Source organism: Sparus aurata, chromosome 1, assembly GCF_900880675.1.
Source record: "Sparus aurata chromosome 1, fSpaAur1.1, whole genome shotgun sequence".
Taxonomy (NCBI): domain Eukaryota; kingdom Metazoa; phylum Chordata; class Actinopteri; order Spariformes; family Sparidae; genus Sparus; species Sparus aurata.
The window spans coordinates 35,866,419-35,891,112 of NC_044187.1; the positions used below are offsets into that span (position 1 = coordinate 35,866,419).

At 41.5% G+C, this 24,694-nt stretch overlaps 1 protein-coding gene across 1 annotated transcript in view; it reads right to left on the reverse strand.

The window, feature by feature from the left end:
• Nucleotides 1-18,399, reverse strand: part of sorcs3a (sortilin related VPS10 domain containing receptor 3a) — a 265,841-nt gene extending 247,442 nt beyond the window's left edge. The window contains exon 1 of the mRNA XM_030429062.1: nucleotides 17,469-18,399. Within this exon, the coding sequence (XP_030284922.1) occupies nucleotides 17,469-18,155 (687 nt within the window). The 5' untranslated portion in view covers nucleotides 18,156-18,399. The remainder of the gene's footprint in view (nucleotides 1-17,468) is intronic.
• Nucleotides 18,400-24,694: the final 6,295 nt, after the last annotated feature.

Below are 24,694 nucleotides of genomic sequence, written 5' to 3' on the forward strand. Positions count from 1 at the left end.
AGGTTTACGCCGTTTCTGAGATATCCAGCAACCCTGAAAGTAAAAACACAACTGGACGATACATCTCTTTGAAAACGCAGCAGATGCTGACAAGTTTGTGTCTACACTTGACCAGTCTCTGCGGGCAGCACCCCACGATCTATTGAAATCTATTATTTGACAGGCAGGAAGCCAGTGTAAAGGTCTAAGATGTGATGTGATCCAATTTTTCTGGTTCTTGTTAGGACTCAAGCAGCAGCATTCTGAATCAGCTGCAGCTGTCTGATGGATTATTTTAGAGAGTCCTGTAAAGACACCGTTACAGTAGTTGAGTCTGCTGAAGATAAATGCGTGGACAAGTTTTTCCAAATCCTGCCGAGACATAATTCTTTTAATCCTGGATATATTCTTGCTGACTTTATAATTGTCTTGGTGTGGCTGCCAATAGACACAAAGTAGTCTCTATCATTTTGATAGGATTTAAACCAATTTAGTACTGTACCAGAGAATCCCACCCAGTTTTCCAGTCAGTCCAGTAGTATAATGTGGTCGACGCAGCACTGAGATCCAGTGATACTAAGATGGAAAATTTGCCACTGTCTGTGTTTAAATGAATGTCATTGAGGATCTTGACAAGAGTGGTCTCAGTGCTGTGATGTGGTCGAAATCCTGATTGGAAGACATCAAAACAGCCATGTATTATTAAGTAATTGTTCAGCTGTTGAAAAACAACTTTTTCTATGACTTTACTTATAACTGGGAGGTTTGATATTGGCCTATAATCAGTCATTAATTTAGACCTGCTCCATTTTGATTTGCATTAACTTTAAGTCATGTGTAGAAAAAAAAAAATGATGGGCACAGCGCCTAGGTCGGCATAGACTGTATTTCATAAACCTTTATCTTAAATTGTTTCTGATAACTATACTGACTCATGTGTGTCATAGTTTTTTATTATTACCTATCTGTTTTTCTTTCTAACCTAAGAGGAAACCTTTTATCTCTTGGGGATGGAATATTTTGTTCTGGTTGGAATGTGTTTGTCGCCAACGCCCTGCTGTTTGTATGGAGACTGTTTTACCCCTTTTTTTTTTTTTGGTGTGTGAAAGCTATATGTGGTATTCTTCTGTGTACATGATTACACAAGCTCAATTACAAATGAACCCTTTAACGTGATGTCGTGGAATGTCCGGGCTCTAAACTCACAGGTTAAATGCAGTATTTGGAATTTCTTAAACGTAAGCAAATTTCAATTGCTCTGATTCAGGAAATACATAGAAATCCAATGGCATTCATAGATTTCAGAATAGGTTGTGTTGCTTACTCTTCTTCAGTGGCTAGGTCAAAAGGAGTCGCTATTATATTCAACAGCCAACTAGCTGTTAGTATTGATAGTTCAGGTAAAGCTGATGCTGGAAGACTAGCATATATTGTATTAAAATCAACAGTGCAAAAATATGTCTTGCCATACGTCTTGTCCATGACCCAAAGTTCTCTTCTATGGTTTCTTATATCCTTCTAGACTTGTCAGACTATCAACTTATAGTCAGGGGTGACTTTAATCAGGTGTGTGACATAAATTTGGACAAATCAACATGTGTTACACTAACTGAAAGCAAGGAATTTTTTCGTGGCATTAACACATTTATTTCTGATGTACACGTCATTGTCCCACAGTGTCATTATAATCCATTGACTAGGAATTATACCCTTTTTTTCCCACCAGGCATATTATATAACTGTTTTTCCTCACTTGAACTTGAACTTTTATTAGCACCACTGATATAATGAATATTATAATATCAGACCACACCCCAGTGATATATCATGTTCAACTGCTGCAGAGCTCCCATACTCATACACACAGGTGGCATTACATTATTACTCAAGAATTCAAAGTTCTTGACACAACTGAAAAATAATATTAAAACATTCTTAGAAATTAATTCAGAGACAGCAAAATCGCTCCAAACACTTTGGGAAACTATCAAACGCTTTATAAGAAGAGAATCCATCTCATTTGTCGCACTTAAAGGCATCCAGAAACCTCAGAATCACGCAGCTAGAAAGTGAAATACTGACACTAGACTCCATCTGAAGCATCACTTCTCTGACCAGGCACAACTCTCTTGTTTCGAAATTTGAATTAAATGGTTTGCTTAAGATGAAGGCTGAATTCATAATCCACGGTACTAAAGTCACATATTACAACCAAAGTGAAAGCTCAAGAACACTTCTAGCTGCCAGGCTAAAACAAGAGGAATTATTTTGGGCAGCTGTTGCTCAGAGGTAGAGCCAGTGTCTCGTTACCGGAATGTTGCTGGTTCGATTCCCCTAGTCTGCATGTCACCCAAGTGTCCTTGGGTAAGATACTGAACCCCAAACTGTTCCTGGTGTACTGGTCATCATCATCATCAACAAAAGCGTCCTGATGTAAATGTACATTTCCTACCACTGGTGCAATTGAGAGTCCACCAGGACCCGTCACCTTTGACCCAGATGAAATAAATGATATCTTTGCATTGTTCTACTCTCATCTCTACACAGCCGAACCCACTCCTGATGTGACTGCCCTTTAATCACATCTGTCAGAACTCAGTTTACCCTTGCTGATTATTGATGATGCAGAAAGAACTTGGGATGGCTCTGCTGCTCGCTCACAACCCAAAATTTCACTGATTACTAAACCTGGTACAAAACGCAAAATGTATCATTATGCAGATGATCCATTACTCTATTTCACTGATATTTCCATCTCTTTACCCCAAATATATACAAGTCTTTACCCAATTATTAAATTATCTTGTTATAAAATCAACTGGGGTAAATCTCTCCTGGTTCCCTTAAATATCTACTTTTACATACTTTGGTTTAAATATAACCAAATAATCTGATACAGGGTTCTCCCCAGACGGTGGAACAGCGGTGCTGCGCCGCTATACCGCTAGGTCAGCGCTGCCATACTCCGCGCGTGACAGTGATGAGCGTCCGTCCGTCCGTCCTCCGGTTGACGGCTAGGAGCTTCCGGCTGACTGAGTTGATGACCGTCTGTCCGTGTCTCCCCCCCCCCGGACTGACGTTGACGAGCATTCGCGCACCCCCCCCCCCCCCCCCCCGGACAGACAGTGCGCGGCTACACTAAAAATTTCTGGGGAGAACCTGGTGAGATGTATTGCGCCTAAACTATGAGAAATTCAAACTGGACATTTCAGCCAATATCTAGAAGATATTTTCTTCATGTTTAAAAAATATATAAACAGATCTGAATGGACATTAGTGTTTTTAACAGTACAAATCTTTTTTGTTTTTATGTGTTACACAGCGGTCAGGCATACAGTGATTACGCTACTTGTCCACCGTCACCATCGTCATTTTGTTTTTTTAAAAAGTCACTCTGACGACGGCTCCTATGATTACAAACTCCAGTCGCAGAGGCAGTGACCCGAGGGTGCCAGTTTGAGATCCCTTGGCTAAAAAAAGCTAAAAAGCTTCCCCCTTCACATTTTAGTCATTTGATTCGTTTCAGTTGTCAAAAATATGAATATATTCAGGTTTATATTGTCCTTAAACTACTAGAAAATACAGAAGCCAAAAAGTCTCACTGTGGCTGTTTATTTTTCACTGTAGCCTGAAGGTATATGACAGACCAGGAATGAAACTGAGCAACATTGATTGTAAAGGCCCACCATCAGTCTCTCTATGACAGGACTGGGGCAGCACAGTGGCTACCTTCACTGAGAATTATTGGGATTTAGAAGGTTTAAGCTTCTTCTGTGGGGAAGCAGAAGTACTAGGAGGTGTCAAGTTCCGGATGACTATATGCACTTTTGTTCAATATGAAACAGCAATACGAGTGAATATTCAAGAGGCTCTCTTCACTACAACTACAACAGAAAGGTGATAAAGCTCTACATTAAAAAAGAACAAGCCCTCGATGATGCTGCCTTTTATGTGCTGCTCTCAGCACGACGAGCCACAATGCAGAAAATCACTGTGCTGTTGATGCAGGCAAAAAGAGGCTTGCAAGCTGGAGCACGTAAAGAGTGTCAGACGAGGGGTATTTATTTAGTAACGTGCCTGTTACCACTCATTACTCAACATTATTGCTTGTATTCAGGACAACCGAACTCAAGACACAAAGACTAAAGCGCAGGAACAAACAGGTATGTGGGGCCACTTGTGGGACGACTTTATTACAGCAGCAAGAAAAAGACACGTTATTTAACAGTCAAGGTGAATATAAAGTAAAGGTTTTTTCTTTTCATTATGAGTTTGCTGTGTGTGATTATGTCCATTTGCAGAATGTTTTTCCTACAGGGTTATGGATTTCTACTTTTATTTAGATGCAGCAAACAAATTATCCACCAGGGAAATGAATAAAGACAGAACTTTTCGAGCTTGAGCTCCGATCCTTGCCTCTTTGGTTAAATTAGCCAAAGCTGAAGACTCTTAATTCATTGTGCTTCATTTGGTTTTCATGTGTTAGTTGCAGCTCACATCCGTTAGTGGAAACACACATTAAAGCACACAGAATATGTAGACAAATGCATAAACACCCTCACATTCACACATAGCACACATCTTGGCCATTGATCAGTACAAATGCGACAGCAAGAGACAAGTACAGTCTAATTTCCAGAATCTTGCAGTCAAACCTGGCAACAAACAGCAAATGACAAATGCATCCCTTACCATCTCTACAGATAGAAACACACTGGCCAGCAACAGAAAAGCAACGGCCTTCATCTGTACATTAGCTACACAAACTCGATTACAGGTGGCAACAGCTTGTTGTCTGTTAGATCAAGGTGCCAACTCTCAAACACGCTCGAAAACAGTTATCAGCTGTACCAACATATCAGACAAATATTATTTGGCAGATACTTTCCCTGTGATTGTTGAAAGAGTGAGCAGAAAAATGGAAACTCCTGTAGTATAATAACAGCAACAGTGCTGTGAAAAATGCAATTTCTGTCTACTACTAAAACAATCTACACAACGTCCACTCGTTTGCCTCTTCTTCTCCTCTTGTTGGTTTTATTGTCCAGTTTTCATCAGCAGAAGAATACACAATTGTCAAGAAACCTACAGTTTCATACTTTTAGTAATTACTGCATTTGTTAGCGGAGTGGAGAAATGCACCGAGACAATGCACACAAAGTCAGATCCTCTGGACTGTCGTGGAAGGTCTGCCCTCATTTCTTCAAAAGGAAATAAAAAGTCCAGCAGCATTAAACAATTTAAACAAATGGTCCACAGGCTTGTATAGGCAACCAAGAGAGATGGGGAAGGTCTCGTTTTTTTTACCTCATGTCATATATAACCAATACATGTGTAAAAGTGTTACCCTTTTAAAATCCCTGCTTGACAACTCAACAGCAGTCCCAAGTCCACTTAGAGTCCATTTGACTCACTTGTTCTGTAGCTGTCCACCATACCACCACATCAGGTCACATGATGTTTTCATTGCTGTTGTTAAAGTAAACAAAATATTAGGAACATCATTCATCATGATGCAGTCTTATACACCAACACCACAGCCTGAAGTCTTACCGTGTACTGTTAAATATATCATCAGGCAACTTATACCTTAACCCTCTGGGGTCTGGGGTATAATTGGCCGTTTTTGACCATTTTTGATTTTACCATTATATTTCACCTTAAAAACAATTTACCTTGCCTTGTTTGGTGTCATTCTTTTCACCACAACCTCACATGTGTGACTGTACAGTTATATTTTCATTTTGACATACTGTATTAACACAATGGACCTAAAATCACAAAAAAACATAAAATCCGAGTAGGAAAAAGTTAGTTTTTTTACTGTGAAAACCACAAATATGCTCAACGAACCATTTTTATTACTTATAATGCAAATATAAATTGTTATTTGCTAAATCTGTGCATAAGTTTTTGAAATTTACAAAGTTATATGTAACTATTTACATTTAAATGCAGCCAACACCCCAGGCTCAGGTCTGCCTGAGCTCCTCCAGCTCAATGAAAAGCTGCACTGCCTGCTCCACATTCGGCACTCTCCTTGTTGTTTTGACTCATTAAACACAAAAACGACTCCACTACACACTAAACACACTACATAACACAGTAACTATGCACTCCAAACACGCTAAACGTCACAAATCTCCCAACTCTCAAAACTCGCGTTCTCTGTCGCTGCCTCTCTGACTGGCACTGCTGCTTTCACTTTTCCGCCCCGTCCCTTCTAAATCTTCCCCCCTCCCTTAGCAACCAAATCACGTGATTTGCCATGTAATTTTGTGATTGGCTGGTGTGGTGCCTTTTTCCACCAATAGGAACATGTTTTTTTTGCTTGCACTTCCTGCTTGCGGACACGTTCGTGAGGAAAGTCCGATCTCTTTTCCGTCTCTTCCTGCACCAAACGCGCAGCAAACGTGACGGCAACACTAGCGAAAAAGTGTGGCGTACATAATACATCGTAACTCCGGTTTTACTTGGCCTATCAACACGATTTAAAAACTGGCATATAGTTTGAAGGTTGCTCTAACATATAGAGTCAGAACAGAGACGCAGAGAGGCTCCGTCTCGCTGCTACGTCATCTGAAATTAGTCACGTGATTTTGACGCGCCGGCGCGTCAATCGACCTCAGAGGGTTAAACACTTATATTTACATAAGCAGGTATTAATTACATTGCATTGCAAATCATATACTTGTTTCTACATTTAAAACCATGAGTGCATTCCTTTATGAGTGTTTACCCGGGGCCTCAGGGATGCAGTGTTAGTGTCACCTCAATGCAGCGAATAACTAAAGGGAACTTGAGCAGGACCTTCACATTGTCCTACCGTGCTCTGTAGATTACACTATCTTTTTTCTTAGCAGGATTATGTGAAGGCACTGTACGATCTGTTCCAGTGGAGGCTCCACGCTCACAGAAAACACCAATAAAAGTGCATGGGGATTAATAATTCATCGATATCCATGACCACTCACACTGCCTTTTATAAGGCAGACTTATATTAGTACCTTACCTGTCAAGCAGTTCAAACAACTCTTATTGCGTCATTAAAATTTTAAGAGCAGCTCAGCGTGGAGGCTGGGTAAATAAGAGACAATTACTGTGTTTGATAGAAATGTAATGCAGTCCCCTTTCAAAAGAAGTGAGCGCAGACCTTGGAGGGGAGGAAAATGACTTATAGCTGGTTGAGGGATGATTTATTTAAAGGGCACTTTTCAAGCAGAGTTCCACGCCGCATACTACGGACAGTCAGGAGTTCAGTCACGTATGGTGGCTGCTTAAGTATTTTGGGCAGCTTGAGAGGGGCATTAACAGGAAATAGAAATCCAAAATCATGAGCATCCATCTCCCACTGGCATCAGTGAAAGACACTTACACAATCTGTTTGGTAACGGGAGGATGTTTAAGCAGGTTATTAGCATTAAAATCCAAATAGAAATAAAGAAGCAGACCTGATTGTAAAGTTAATGCAGCGTGGACCCATTTTACAGCCACTTTCAATCTCTCATAGATAAGCCAGTAGATCACTTTAATTAGACAATGTGTTAATTGACTGCAGGTCCCGGGGTGAGATGTGTCAACACTAGTCTCCATCAATGACAACCTCCTCCAGGCACGACACCACTCACTCCAACCGAGAGTGAGACGTGACACTGAGAATGATTGAGGGCGTGTGTGTGTGTGTGTGTGTGTGTGTGTGTGTGCATGTCTGTCTGTTATTAATTTTTTTTACATGCACATGGAACTCTGTGTCTGCCTATTTGCATGTGAACAAGTATGTTTCCAGATCCCTATGATTTTGTGACCTAGTGAATACACTGCATATCAATGCGTGGGAGGGACGGGGCCAGCTGTAGGAGGACAGGGAGAAGGAGCAAAAAGCAAATAGAGAGCAAGGCAGGGAGAGAGACACAGCATGCGGCCCAGCGCTTCACTGTGGTCCGACATCATTACGTGCTCATCGCCTGGCCGCTCTCCATGGCTTGCCTGTGTTTGGGAAATGGCAGATCACATCAACATTACAAAGTATCGCACTTGGCTCTGAAAAAAAAGGTGGAGAAGGTCAAGATGCACTGTGCCTCTGGGACTTGGAAGATTCAAACTGAAAGCTCAATATTCCTTAAGTCAATCTGTAGGTGTTCAAACTGTGCCCAGCAAGAGGGTGACAATGGGAAGAAGCAGGCGAGGTGGTACCCAGCATTCTCTGGGTACCCAAGATAGAGAAGAGGCATTTAATAGAATAGAAATGAAACTAAATTAAATCTGACACTGGGGTGTACCAATGTAATTAACACACATATTCTCCACACTCTCTTCTTCCGACCCCACACTCTTTCTCGCACACATATAATGTCAGCACCCTTGTACTGCCGAACAGGATCAGTGGCCAAGCGTATGATTATCCTCAACTCTCTGAAGTCGTAGCGAGGTGGCTTCCATCAGCGCCTCAGCCAACGTGGCAATCATACAGGAAACATAATGAGGCCATTAAGTTTGGCGAACGCAGCCTTAAAGCCTCTTGTCCAACCGGCTGGTTTTCAACCACGCACGTGCTCGTACCTTCAAAGCTTTTAGCAGCCTGATGTGATCAGAGATCAGCAGCATGCTGCAGCAGCAGGTGCAATGCATTCTGATTGGATGGCTTTCTGAATGGCATCATTAATGTGATAGCGTTTCTGTGCAGAGCGCTAAGGAGAGTTTTAACATTATGTGACACGTGTAAGTGCATCTGGTGACCTTTAACAGGAGTTATAAATTTTGTCTCAAATTGTGCTGACCCAGTTAACTTCAGGTGAAAGGGAAGAGCTGGATTTTTGAGTGCCATATGTGTTAGTCTGATATTTTTATAATGAGTCTGATAGATACTCACTCACGCCTTTTTGCAAAGATCAATTAAATGTGATCTTCAAACACTTGAGACATAAAGATATGTGAGTGAAACAGGAAATTGTTCCGTTTAACAACAAACTCTTTCTAAAAGGATTTAACTGCACTGAAACTGTACACTTATTGGGAAATTAATAACTAGAAATGACCCCAAGCATCTTATTTTCTACAGTATCATTATTAATAATTATAATTAAATTATAACAGAAAAATTGTTTTCATATCAGCTGGTGTTGCACAACAAATCCACGACAAATCTGTGATAGGCCAATTTTTGCCCACAATATCAGCCAACCAATGTACTATATTTTACAGGATATACACATTACAATGACAACATGTCTGATACATACATTTCAGAAGCACCCAACCCAAATGAAATGAATGAAACTGCGTTGTTGCACTTAGGGTGATTTTGGGTGCATGTGTTTGAGCAGTGCTGCTCGCCAGAAAAAAACCTTTGTCGGGAAATGTTGGTTTTGACTCTGCAAGGCTGAAATTTTCTCTACAATTTATTTTCAGAAAAGCAAATACAATCTACAAAACTAAATGTGACTAATCCTACACGTGCAATTTTGAATGCTTAGACATACAGCGTAAGCATTTGGTGACATAACATGCTTTCGAAACCACACTGCACGGAATCAAGAGGTCAAGAGAGAACCTCAGTCCAGCCCCGACTGTTCAGTTACCGCAGCCAAGTGTTAAAGCACTGGAGGCCAGTCAAAACGGATTCTCCATTTATGTTTCAAGACACATGGCTTCTCGCCACGACATCATACTTTCACTGTAAAAAACAAAAGATGGGAAACAAATTTGTAGACACTAATTAGAGGAGGGGGGAGGAGGAGGAGAGATCAGGGACAAAGAGATAAGGCCCGCTGGAAGGGCTTCATTATTTATAATATTCTCATTTTTATCCCCTCTTTCTTCTTTCAGAACAGAGGGCCACCAGGGTAGCTGGAGAGAGAAGAAAAGAAACAACTTTATAATGTATTACCATCAGTAATTTAGGCTGAGGGGTGAGATGGGTTGATGGAAAGTTTGCCGGAACAAGACCTGCCTCTACATCCTAAATCATACCCCCTCGCTGCAGAGACCACAGTTGGAAATGCTACACACGGCTCTGTCCTTGTCGCTGGTTCTCTGGCCTTTTTCTACACTATGGATGGTGCATGTAATGACAACAACATGCAAATAGCAGCAAGTCGGGTGGATCAAGTGTTCTACAACAGCATTTTTGCCGGATTTCGGACTCTTTCACAAATAGAAAGAGTCCGAAATCCTTTTTGAAACTCCTGTTTCAAAAAGAATCCTGCAAAAATGTGAGTATTGTATTTGCTTTACATGCCTGAAATGTGTGTGCTTGTGCAGCATGACTTTTTTCCCCTCCACATATTGCCCATGAGAGTCGGCATGTGTTCTCAAAAGGGATTTGGGAATTTCAAACACACACAGCTCTATTTATGACTCGCCAGATACGGCTGACCTGTCGCTGCATGTGTTCTCACTTTAAAGACTTTAAAGACCACTCGACTCTAGCCTATACTCAAGCCGTCTTATGTTAATTTTCCCTCATAGCTGACAACTCTTACAGACAGAACAGATGAAGGGACATCAAAGACGGCGCCTTGTGCTGTAGTTGGTGAAAAAAACCTCTAAGAGTGTACATACGTATAATGTTCATTGGACGACAAGCCGATGCCTGGTCCAGAGTTACAGACTAAATATGCTGATGTTTATGGTCACAGTTTTCTTAGGGGAACAAATTCATTGTGATTATGCTGTCAGGAGGAAATCTCAAGGTTCCCTTAGAAGAGATGAATGTTCAAAGATCACACTATAAAAGGCACGGCCCAAGCTATCCATTTTGTGTTCAAGCTGTCAGTCACAATGCCATTATGCTCATGTCTGCTCAGGTTGGGGGGGGTTGCACAGCCTCGAAGATACTTCAGGAACAAACTTGTCACTTTGCTGAAGGTATGCTTCATTGAAATTATGCCTATGAATATAATAAATGACAGTTTGTCTCAACATTGCTACCTCTACGTTCTCGGTTGATATCTAAGGTTAGGGCTTCGACAGAACCTGTGTGACCCTGAAGCACAAGACATGAAGACACATACAACAACAGACAGAGAGAGGTAGGGCAGCAGGCGCAGAGACAGCAAGTTGGACAGGTACAGAGAGAAAGTGAGAGTGCATTAGCCTTGTGTACATGCCTCAAAGGACACACCATTCCCCTACAGGGAACCCACAGCAGCGTCAAAGTCTCCCAGAGGTAGTCACAGTACAAGACACAGCCAGCCAATCTGGCTGAAATAGGACTGATAGAAAAAATCTCTAGACCAAAGAGGTTTATGGTGGATGTCACAACCAATTAAAAAAAAAACAAAAAAAAAACAGCATACCAGTCAGCCTGCTGAGATTCATTAACGTTTATATCTTGGCCATCTAGTCCAGAAGAATGAAATGGTTGATCACGGGGAGTTCAGTATTCAAATTTAAGCTCAGTGGAACAGGGCAAATAACTGCCACCATGCAATAAGTCTTTCAATTATTCCAGATGGGTAACTTACTACCAATTGAAATAGTACCAACAAGTTCCCCAACCTAAGCGTTGTCATTGCCTTCTAAAACTGACTTATGTGGGCATTTTCTGACGGATGGCTGGCTTGGCTGTGGACAGGGAACATTTGTGGCGATGGTTAAAAAGAGAATTGCTTGGTTGAGGTTGGTGAAAAAATGCATACATGGTGTAAACCAAGGATCTTAAACTGCTGACCCTGGGTCATTTTCATCAAAATTCATCTACAGAGTAAAACAGCAGTCATTTTTTGACATTTGTGGACAGCGGATCAATTTTAAATATGTCTGGGAGTAGTTTTATTCAGTCTGTGGGAGTAATGGACAGGAAGGAGCTGTTTGATGAACAGATGCAGGTGACAGGATGCACACATCTGACTTATCAGAGCGGTAGCAACTCCTTTTCCCTCATTAATATGATGAGATTACTTGTTATGAGTTGAAATCCGACATATTGCCAAACAGGCGCGTTACCCTTTCGCTTTGACAACAATCCTCTGCCATCGTCTTGTCAATCAGCTCTCCTAACTCTCTCCACGCTAAATGTTAAATATGACACCTGTCACGTTGCAAACTCTGTTGCCAGACCCAATAGACGCCGTCGGTTGTAACGTCTGTCATTGGACTATTGATTTATTAAAAAGCACAACCATGTGTGTATGTATGTGTATATGTATGTACGTACAGTATGTATGTGTATGTGTAATAAATATATATATATATATATATATATATATATATATATATATATATACATGCTTTTTTATCTTTCTCCTTCTTTTCTCTCTCTCTCTCTCTTTGTCTCTCACCCCTTTTCACCTTTAATGTCCCCACCACTCAGAAGCCATACTCCGGACTGCATGCATTAGAAACACGTCACTGCCACTCTTACACATATCCAAACATACTTAAACACACTTAATTCACATACACTGTTATGACATTGTTATATAATGTTATTGTCCGTATTATCTGACCGTGTTTGACCATTTTGTCTTCCTCGTTGTTTATTGTTGTTGTTGTTGTTCTGTTCTGCGTGCATTTTTTGTTTGGTAAACGTTATCACCAATACAATAAAAATTAAAAAGCTAAACCAAGGTCGGGGCAGTTGCCAAGTAATATTAAGGGTGCAAGCCCAACCCACATTCTAACGTTGTAATAAAAGACTACCACAGCAAGCCAAGCGCAAGGTTTAAATTAGTTACTTATTAGGAAATGAGTTTTGCAATGTTAAAGACTAGTGTGCATACAGTTACTTCTGTCGTCTCATTTTTCTTGTTAAATATGAAGAAAATATGAGCTAAAGGTGCTGCCAGGTGTCTGGCCATTTGTTTGTTCAGCGCAAGGTTTCAGTAAGTAATTCAAGAGTAGGGAAAAAAGATGTGCATTGACTGTTAAAAACTAATGATAAAAATCTATACAAGCTGCTGTTTGCATTTTTTTTATTATTATGTTAATAAAGGGAAAATGAAAAAAACTAAAATATTGCACCTACTTGTAGTACTAAAATGCTGTAGTGGCCCTCTGACAAGAGGACAATACTGGCAGTGGCCCCAAGATAATTTGAGTTTGAGCCACCAAATGTTCACAAACCAAAGTCGACTGTTGGTAGAAAACAGGATGCAAACAACACTGGAAACTATGCGGTAATTGCTTAAGACTGGACAATTGTTGTTATGGTCAAGATGAGGGGAACATTGGGCTCAAAGTTAAAAGAAACAAACACAGACTTAAGGCTAGCAGATGAGATACTGTCATCTCTAACCTTTACAAAGTAGTGTCCTCCAGTGTTCCACTTTGACACAAGAGGCGGCTACTTGGTTAAGGTCAGCGAACAATCATGGTTATGGTTGAAAAAAAGTGCTGGGTCTTGGGGGAGTTGTTGTCAAGGACTTTATCGTTAAGGTTTGTGTAAGATCGTAGTCATAGTTAAAAATAAACCAATGTTAAGTCTTTTTTCCTGTAGGTTACAGGAAAAAAAATACAATCATCAAACAAGCGTCATCGTGTTCAAAATAACATCTCAGTGAGGGATACTTTTAAAATAAGAATTATATCAGAGGTTGTCCTTATATTTTAGGCCACAGACCTCTTAAGGCAGGAACACACCAGCCCAACCGTTGGACGTCTGAAGCGTTTGGAGAGACTCGGACGAGGTCGGGAACTAATATGTTTGGTGTGTTCAGCTGCTTCGGAAGCTTTCGGAGCCGCGCGGACGTTGTCGGATCCGACTGTGCATGCGAAGTCTGAGGAGGAGGGCCGTCGGACGTCTGAGCCATTGGATCCTCTGATTGGTTGTGTGCCAGCTGAATGGCCGTTCTGATTGGCGGTGTGCTGGCGAATCAGCGCGGTGTGTGGGAGGGACGGAATACTGTGTGCGCTGTGTGTTTTTCTATGCACTCCGTTCCGTCATTCCCCGTTTTCATGTTTTGCAGTAGTGGCATCAGACTAGTTGTTACGTCCGTTCAGGACGAATTAATTTGTGTAAGTTTGGTAATGCCTCGCTGCATGTTTAGTATGCAGCTGTTTTTTTTATCGGAAATAGTTAAGTTTCGTTTTGATCGAAAGTAGAGAGAGTTGAGTGCATAAGGTTCTCGTTTACAACTTACAACACAAGCCCCACCCGCTTATTGCATCTCGCGCAAGCGCAGAACGTACACGCTACTGTGGCGTAGGCAGCACGTCGAAGCGGTGTGTTCAATGCCACTTTTCTGCCGAACGGGTCAGACAAGAGGCAACGGAGTGGTCGGATAAGGCAGTTGGACGTCTGGGCGGTGTGTGGGGGCCTTTAAGCTGATAGAGAGACAGAGCAGGAACCCTCTACTACTTACTGTATATTGTATAAAATAATAATGGATATTCAGCTGGATGTACAATCACGTGTAGAATGAGCTATAGTAACATGTTAAAAAAAAAGTCAGCAGCACTTGTAGCATGGCTACATGGCTATGTGTTAGGCACATTAGCCTCAGCTTCTGAAATGTGTTTCTGAGGTGTAGAGTATATCAGACTGAGAAACCTTACAAAACATTGTGGCTCAGAAGAATATCCTTACACCTAGGATAATGATACAGATAACTGGCCAAATTTGTTTCAATACTTCATATATGATTAGGTACTGACATAAATTGAGGTTATGTTTAGGTTACCTTGCTTTTTTTTAAATTAATCTTTGACAAAAAAAATAAATAAAATGGGGTTGCGAGCCGCCTGTTGAAGACCCAGAAAATTGTACGTTTCAGGTAATGCTGTGGTCAAGGTGAAAAGATCCAGTGTTGACTATTGAGACTGGGTGGAAATATATTTTTCCTTCTTAAGATGTTTGCAGCATAATAACACTGTCATGCTAATGTTGCATCATCATTTGCTTTATTTATATATTGTTTTGCATTTTTTGCTTTCATTGGAGATAAGTTGAAGCGTTGAAACAGGCAGGAGACACTGGGAGGGTTTGCTGTACAACGTATGCTCCTAGCTGTTATAGAACCGGGGGTATTTTGTTCTACGGTGTAGGTCCTAACCACCAAATCATAAAGACGCCTCAGGTGCTTTGAAGTGTCAGCCTGTTCACACTCCCAATGAAATACAGCAACCTGGTTAGTTGCTCTACTTTCCTTCCGCAGAATAGGGTTTGTGTCCTGTTTATGCCCAATAGCCAGGAGTGATTTTGTTTTAATGTATTTTGCAGAAAGAAGAAAGAAAGTTACGCATATGACATAGTTTACGTGACCTACATTTGTGAGGTACTAGTGTGACGTGGTTACACCACTGACCTTGTGTGATATGAGATATGTCACTTACGTTAAAAGACTAAATTCAGTTTATTTTAAAGAACAATCTTTTCCTAAGCTTAACAAAGTCCAAATGTAATAAATCTGTATGTCATGATATGAAAACAGAAAACTGTATATTATATGATTGCTAAGTAACTGTGCTTCTTGTGCAAAACTGACAGTAGATGGGTAGGCAGAGCGTCATAGTTTGAAGCTTAGGGCCACTGACCAGGCTGCCACATTTGAGGGCAGTCTCTGAAGTCCAGTCAGGTGAAAAATGAAATCCACAAAATGTTCACGGGGCAGTGAATATACAGTCAAGATTGAGATGGTCATTCTCTAACTTGACTACTACTGCAGTCAAGTTAGAGAACTTTAAGCTCAATTTCTTTGACCTACCACTCCATTCATCACCAGAACAAGCACCAGTGGCAAATGAAGATTAAGTGGCATATCCCCGCTTGTGAGGCCACGCCTGGCTTTCTCTTCGTTCGTTCGTTAAAAAAGAGGCCTTGGTCTTCTAGATAATTGTTAAAGATTTAAAGCTGAAGGGTAGCGGTATTCAATAACCTCCTCATCCTCTCCATCCAGCACTAACTCATACAGTCACACATACACAACTACGCACACATGCACAAACATGTTCCCCGCACAGCGCCTCAGTCTTCACTGCGGGTTAAAAAACAAGTTCATGCACCGTGTCATAATCAGCTCAGACAAGACTGAATATGTGGGATTTTTTTTCAAATGGAATAAAGCGTGGGGAGCAGCCACAACAACAAATTAAGCCTGTGAAAGCACAAAGAAGAGCCCATCGGCTCCATGTGAGCTTACATGGTTGTGTAAATTACTTTGATTCATTTTGTCTCATTATTCTCTTCCTATGAGGGTCCCCTTGTGCAAGAGAGGCCGGATTTCCATCCCATTCATAGCAGAAAGGGCATGAATATGGTCGGTGTCATTTAAAAGACAAATTAGTAGAACTTTATGGCAGGTTAAAGCACCAGGTTGCTCCTGTGTTTGAGGTGGACAGTTAAGTTGTGCCATTTAAAAGATGCATGTTGTCCTTTCCCACCCACAGAGTAAGGCAACTTATTTTCATTAAGATAACTTTAATAGCAGTAATAATAATAAATGGATAATTTTGATGATTTATGAGTCCTAAGTTGAACATCTAGTATTCTTTTTGAATGTTGTTTCAGAAATGTGGTAAATAAATGTTTGAATGACATTAAACGATTTTGAATGATAAATTGAGTGGTGAGAATTACAAAAAAAATAAATAAATAAATAAATAAATAAATGTTTACCTCACTTTCTCACTTGTATGTCGGTACTGCCATGAGCCTACATCATATCTCCTCTTTAGAACTAATGCAGATGGGGCTGAGACCCAAACATCAAACACTGAACACCCCCCTTTGGAAAGACTGTTGAAATGCATTGAAATGCTGACTACTTTTTATTTGCAATATAAATACTGTATTACACCTCACTGCTAGTCACCTTTTTATTTGAAAAGAGAGAGAGAGAGAGAGAAAGACAGTCATAGAAACCAATTTAATTCACTCGTTTTCAGGTATCCAGTTCAGTAGATCTAAAAATTCCAGGGACGCATGAGCAGTCATACAGAGAAGAAATTTAACAATCTAAAGAATTTAAGGCCTTATTTGAGATTTAGCAATAATTTATGACTCCCTACTTCCCCAATCAATTAGTTTGGATGAAAAGCCCCGCGTCATCTGGGAGGAATGAATCATGCATAAGCATATCTCAAATTTGCTGCAAATAAATCATAAATATATATTTTTTTTCCAACACTGGGGCAATAAATCACGAAATAACCTCAAAATGCTCGACTTACAGACCGTGCATAAAAAAGGGCAGTGGACATGTTCGGGTAATGTCATAAAAATAGCACAAGGAATGCTCACACCGAGAGGAGTTTCGTGCGTAATTGCTGGGTGAGTCAAAGGTCGCGGCCGAATACAATTCACAGTCGCTGCACAAGTCTGGCATTTAGGGAACAGTGTGCGTCGGTGCGCATCTGTAGTTTCCAGTGCACCTGTTAACAGTGAACCACAACTCAGCGGCACGACAGAGCACCGAGTCTCTGCTCTGTGCGTCACGGAGTGTGTGCTCCCAGCTGGTAGAAATATGCCACTCTCAGCCAAGAGTTCATGTGAAATGGAAGAGATTGTGTGGAGCGAACAATATCTTTAAAAACAATTAATGGTTACTCACGCTGCTGTTTTGCCCTGACCAGTAGACCACCGCGTGGTTATGCGCAGAGTCCCCCGTCAGAGCGAAGGTGCTGCTGGTGAGCCGTGGCTCACCCTGCCGGTTATTCCCTCTCCCTTCGTCCCTGTTCCATCTGAACTCGGACCTTCCCTGCCTGTGTGCGTCCAACAACGAGCCCCGATCCTCGGAAGCGTCCGCATCCATGCCGGTCACGCCGGTCCACCCGTTCACGCCGAACTCAGCAAACTCAGGACCGCTTCTTTTCGCCCTCTGGAGCGCAGCATCCTCACCCTGCTCGGGGTCCCCTGCATTATCACTGCCTTGGTGACATTCCTCATTGGACCCTGGTGCATCTCCCTTTGCACTAACTCCATCCAAACTGATATCTTGAGGCAACTGGGGGACATCCTCGACAGAAACGCCTGTCTCGTGCTCGTCGTCCACTCCATTAATTTGGTCGGTAACCCCGAGTTCCCTAAACTCTACTCGGATGCTTTTCAGAGTGCTCGGTTGCTCCGTCGGTTCAGCGCGCATCCCCAGCTGCAAATTCTCCAGGTGAAGTTGAACTGGCGACGGGCAAGATGCGCAAGTTATCTCCGCCTTGGTATTTTGCAGGGTATGAGCGGCTATCATCAGCCAGATACTCAGAGATAAGTGCAAACCTGGGCAGAAGCCAGCCCAAGTCTCCATCGCTGACAGAGATTTTAGGGGTGAAGGACCGTTGGAGACCTTATCCGACACCTAAACTCCCTTCGCTCAGGTCGATATGGAATAACTGACGACTCGATTGTCCGCCTGGTTGTTTGGGGGGGATAAAAGTGCTCTTCAGCGAAACTGTTCACGTCCAAGGATCTCTGGTCGGGAAAGCCACCACACAGGAGGGAGGAGCTGTATCGCAGCCAGCTGCCGAGTGTGCGCCCGGAAGAGACAGTTAGAGAGAGAGACACAGACAGAGAGAGAGAGAGAGAGAGAGACTGAGAGAGGGAGAGAGAGAGAGAGAGGGAGGGGGGTGAGAGCGAGAGAGAGAGAAAGGGAGAGAGGAGCTGTCCGTGGTGCTGAGCCTTCTCCTATTCTAGAAATTCTTTATATTTTAGCAACGCAAAAAGTGTTTACACATATATAAATGTATATATAAATATATAAAATAAATATAACATAACGGCAAATATGCCATCTTTCAAATATGCTATAATTCATACTTTTTTCCCCGCAGTTTTCTATTGAATTTACCAGTATAAACAGTGACATCTTATATTTATCAATAGTGACACAGTTGTTGAATGGATAAATAATACAGCTGAATTTTCATGACCCCGGATGCCAGAATGAATGCCGCTAACATACTATCAGCAAAACCACAGATAAGATAAAACGTAATGTTTCTCTATGTTTTTTTTTTTTTTCTTTTCTTGTCTCAATGCTGTGCGTATGGTTTGGTTAGGTTAGGTTTAGGCACAGAAAAATATTTGGTCAGGGTTAAGAAAACATCATGCTTGGCTACAACAGCTGGAGATGGCCTGAGCTCTACTGAAAAACATCTGGTTTTGTCGCCACAAAACGGCTGGAAATTTACTTGAGGTCTCCTTAAAAATAGTGTGGTTTCACACTTAAATGCTTAAACACAGACTCAAACTGCACTGGCTTGGCAGCCTTGTCTCCAATGACTTGTACAAATGTTAAAGTATCTGGTGTTTGCAGAAATGTTTACCGCTGTCATTTATTCTGGAGACTGGGTTGCTTGTTCACATAAAAATAACAAATGGCCTTATAATGTGCAGCGCACTCTTTGTAGAATTCAACATTCAAACGTGAGTTTTGTTTTTTTTTTTTGTCTTTTTTTCATCATTCTGTTCAGAAAGTCCTGTGGCATTTAACTACATTACCAAAAAACATGCTAACCACACTGTCACCTAGGGATTTCTGAGGCTAAAATACTGCAACAGACTTAATACAGTGGTTCAATAAGGTTAAGTTAAGAATAACACATTCTTTCAGTTATATTTTTGGCTTTGTGGATTCTGTCAGTATAGTTTGTACATCAACAACATGCTAATATCTCACCATGACACCAAACATAATGTAAAGCAGAAGCAGCTCCTTCACTGTAAGAACACCCGGTCAGTCTACCAGTGTGGGAAAAGAGAGAGAAAAAAAACACGGCGCTGGTGCACGAGGAGCCCCTGGGGGGCAGGACACTCACTGATGGATTGGGAAGAATTGGCAGGGAGTTGCACCACTCCTAAGGGGAAGTAAAGCAGCGCCTTGAGGCGTATGAGAGAGAGTGAGGGGAGTGAGTGCTGGGATACAGTGCTGCGAGCGTCAAGGACTTAATGCGCCATTCCATCAAGGATGGAAGGTGGTGTGCATGTGTGTGTGTTGTGGGTGTAAGAGAGAGAGCTATGTATATATGAATGAGTGTTTGTTTGTATGCCACAGTGCAGCAGGGTTTCTCATTAATGAACTTGCATGTTGTGTCCTTGTCCATCAACTTGACTGCCCATCAATTGCCCATCAGAGAATACTCAGGGGACTCAACACATTGCCAATCATATCAGCATAAAAAAAAGTCATACAAAAGCAACAGAGCAACCAGAGACACTTTTTTTTTTTCCAGTGAGCACCTGCAGGGATTTCACTCTTAATATCTCTGTGAGAACTGGTTGAAATCAGGTCTGAATGTCTTAGACCTTTGTGTGCTCTCTTGTCAACCAGCCAAAATGGTTACAGCATGAATGTGTCACAAAACACAAACTATGTAATGATTTATATAATGTGTTCTGTTAAACAATCTGCAACACATTTGCATACATCTTAACCCGTTGGAAGCATCATGGGTATGGGATGTTTTTTATGGTTATCTAGGATTACAGTTGATTGTTTTGAGAGCAATGTTACATTCTGCTAAGTTTGACAGTAAATATTTACTACTTAAGTTACTACTATTGAATGTTCGTAGGAAGACGTAAATGTAAAAAATACATGAAAAATATACACATTATGTACAGGTTCCCTTTTTGCAGCCAAAACAGCTCTGACCTGTCAACACATGGACTTAAGACCTCTGAGAATGTCCTGTGCTGTATGGCACCAGGGTGTTTTATAGTGGATCCTCCGGGTCCTGTATGTTGGGAGTTGGCACCTCCATGGATCAGACCTGCTCCAGTACATCTTACAGATGTTCTATCAGATTGGGATCTGGGGAATTTGGAGGCATGGTCAACACCTTGGGCCCTTTACTGTGTCCCTCAAGCTGTTCCTGAGCAGTGTTTGCGGTGTGGCAGGTTACATTGTCCTGCTGGGGGGCCACTGCCATCAGGCAGTGTTGTTGTGAGGAGGGGGTGTAATTGGTCCACAACAGTGTTTGGATGAGTGGTTCGGTTTTCTGAGCAGAACATCGCATGGTGATGAGAAGATCAATGTTATTCACATCTGCTGTCAGTGGTTTTAATGTTGTGGCTCATTGGTGCATTTACATTGTATATAGTTGTACATCTAAAATGCAGTATTTCAGTTTAAGGTTTTCCATGCAGTGTCAAAAAACCTGTGGACGAGGCAACTGAGTCTGCAGAGTCTCAGACGTTAGGAAGAAGTTTATCCGGCTGTCAAGTTATATACAGCACATGTACAGAACCTTCTTTTTAGTAAACTCTGTGTACACAAACAATGTTCTTAATGCTCGTGTTCATGTGTAGAGAGTCAGACTCATTGGATTATTTCAAATAAACATCAATGATTCCATCTCACATGAATAGTGTGAGGCTAAATTTGCTTCTCTTAACACAGTTTTTAAGTTTTAGCTAGCTTGGTATCATTCAGGCAGGTGGGGTTGTTTAGCTAACTCGACACACTTAAGCTCAAACCCTGCCATTGTTTGAGTCACTAGATACTGCAAAGATGGCGACGGCCGGTACCACCCTCTTTCAGCTTCATTTTGGCACTTCAGGAATCTATGGGTACCGTCACAGTTTCTTATTGCATTTTGTTTGTATTAGTTTGCAATGATGAGCTTATTATTGCACCCATGTTGTGTGGTATTTTATTTGCCGAAGTACGTTGTAACTTACATTTTTTACTTAGTCAACCTGTTGCTTGCTGAATAATGTAGAAACATCAGTCTTCTCATCTAACTCTCATAATTAAGACGAACAAACAAATGTGCTAAATGTACTATTCCTTTAATGGCTCAGGATTAACAAAAAAAATTGGGAACCACTGCCCTATATTGGCCATGTTTTCCTTCCCTCTCTACCCTAAGGGCTGTGACCAAGCAAGAAAAAACTCTAAATACAGATCAACATGTGCCAAAATTGAATTGTTTCAAAGAGAGACGTGTAATGAGATTTTAATGAAAGTGAATGAAACTTGTCATTTCTTGCGATGCTGCCATTTATCAATTACCATAGCTTACTAATGGAGTGGAAATTATTAATCCATTTTAACGATAAATCTGATGGGATTCTTCAAATCAATCAACATCCAAGTAAAATGTATTTCAAGACTTGGAGGGGCACTGCACTAAAATGGAACCAGTACATTTAATGTTTCACACACTTATCTCACAGCTGTAGGGAGTTGACTTCATGGACAGGGTGGCCTGCTGCTCAGAGACCATCATTTACCAGGAGGAGGTGTCCTTGAGCAAGACACTGAATTCATCCCTGAACCAGGGGTTCTGATCTGTAGCTGGCCCTGCCCTCTGTCCTCCCTGCAGTGAGGTAGCTGAAAACAGTACAGATGCCAACACCAAATAAAGAAGCACATTATATTTACTATGAAATTAAAAAAGAATAATAATTCATTTGGCTGCAAATGTCACATTTCTTGATAACCTTTTGTGATATAACATTTTGTGGGTTAATTGATTGTAAAACCAAGGAGTTATTGCTTTATATTGCTTCAACAACAAATCCTGTTAAAAGAAAGATATATTGCATATTTTATTTATACTTCATTTATTTGTATTTATTTTTCTCTGTCGACTTTATCTGTGGACATGAAGGTCTAACAGCTCTATCAAGGCCATGTTCCATCAGCATTCTAGTAAGGAATGCTGAAACTAAATTACTGAATCATACATTTAGTAATTCATGGGAGACCTGGTCAAAATAAATATATTGAGTCTAAAGGCCCTGACACATCAAACTGGCATCAAAGAACTAGCTGCGATGAAGGCCGACCGATGCATCGCTTCTTGTCCATGCCTTTACCAAAATACTACACTTGAGCACACCGCAGAGACTGATGGTACAAGTTTGTACATTTTGTGCCTCCATGAAAGGACATACCTCTCCACCAATATATGAACCAGCGAGAGCAGCAGAGAGAAAATGGAGGAAATCACATCATCATCATTATGACCCTGCTCACTACCACCACCTCCTCTCTGACTTCACCTCAACGGTCTCAGCAGCCAAATCTGCCTTCTACCTGTCAAATATCAACTCCTCTGCCTCCAACCCCAGGAAACTAGTATCCTTTTTCTCTTCCGTCCTCACCCCTCACTGCTGATGACTTGTTAACTTACTTTACCAAGTAAGTTAAAGCCATCAGCTCATTTACTACTACGCCCAACCAGAAAGCACCTCCAAAGAACCTCACCTCTGATGGCCTTACCTGCTTCAGCCCTCTCTCCTCTGAAGATGTTCTCACACTAGTGACGTCTAACTGTGCCACTTCCTGTTCCCTGGACCCGATTCCTTCCTCCCTTTTCCAAGACATATCTTACGACATCACCACCATGATAACCTCCTCCCTCACTTCAAGCATTATTGCAGCTCCTTTCAAGACAGCCACAGTAAAGCCACTTCTAAAGAAACCCACCCTAGACTAAGCTGACATCCAAAACTACAGACCTGTATCTCTTCTTTCATTCCTCTCTAAAACCCTGGAACACGCAGTCTACAACCAACTGTCCTCCTATCTTTCACAAAACGACCTCCTTGACCCTGATCAGTCAGACTTCAGGGCTGCTCACTCCACTGAGACGGCCCTCCTCACGGTGACTGAGTCACTTGGTGCCGCCAGAGCCTTGTCCCACTCATCAGCCCTCATTCTATTTGACTTATCCTCTGCGTTTGATACAGTCAACCACCAAATCCTTCTCTCCACTCTGGCTGAACTTGGCATCACTGACTCTGCTCTGAGTTGGTTTACATCATACCTGACAAATCGCACCTTTTAGGTCACATGGAACGGCTCCTTGTCCAAACCATGGTTTCTGGAAACTGGTGTCCTTCAAGGCTCAGTATTAGAACTGCTTCTGTTTTCACTATACACTAGATTACTAGGCTCGCAATCACATCATATGGTTATTTTACCAATGTTATGCAGACAACACCCAACTAAACTTCTCTTCATCCGTGGAAAGACTGCCTTCACATGGACCTGTCATTCACTGTCGAGGTCATCACGACCTCGCCTTCGTCGACGGCGAGGAACTTGGGCGTATTCCTCAACAACAGACTGTCCTGCGCCCCCAACATCACTGCTGTGGCCCGATCCTGCAGATTTGCCCTCTACAACATCCAAAGGATCTGGATTTTCCTAACAAAAGACGCAACACAACTCCTGGTCCAAGCGCTGGTCATCTCCCGCCTGGACTCATGGGGAAATCAACTTTTCTTTAACAGCAGGTCATGCAGCACTTTACTACCATTACCTGTATATGTTTGTTCTCTGGTAACACATATCTAAGAGAGACTACTGATTATGGGACTGCAACTGAACCTAAATCATCATTTATGTTATGAATAATGACAAATATATTGAAACAGGATGAAAAAGCGGAGTCATGTTCTGTAATATGGAGGAGTGGTAATGTACAGTAGAGTGTGTGTAACAATAATAATTTGAATTATCAGTACAAGATTTAATAACAAATCACTGAGAGGAACAAACTAGAGACAGTCTTGTGATGGGATCACAGAAACAGCAATGCCAACATGTTCCTGTTCCAACCACTGACTACTCAGTAGTGATTACAACATTACTTCATAAGCCCATACCCATCTCAGCCTTCATTGTGAACTCAACGTCTCAACGACAGACAGACAGACAAATATACTGGGTATGCTTACACCTGGCAAAATACTTACAACCACTTCTGTGTTAGTTCCTATTACAAAAGGTGTTACAAAGTACACATTTGCCATGATGACAAGCATACTCACACAGACTCACAAAGTAAAAACACTCTTTCCAAGCTGGTAACTATAGGAAAACTATGTCAT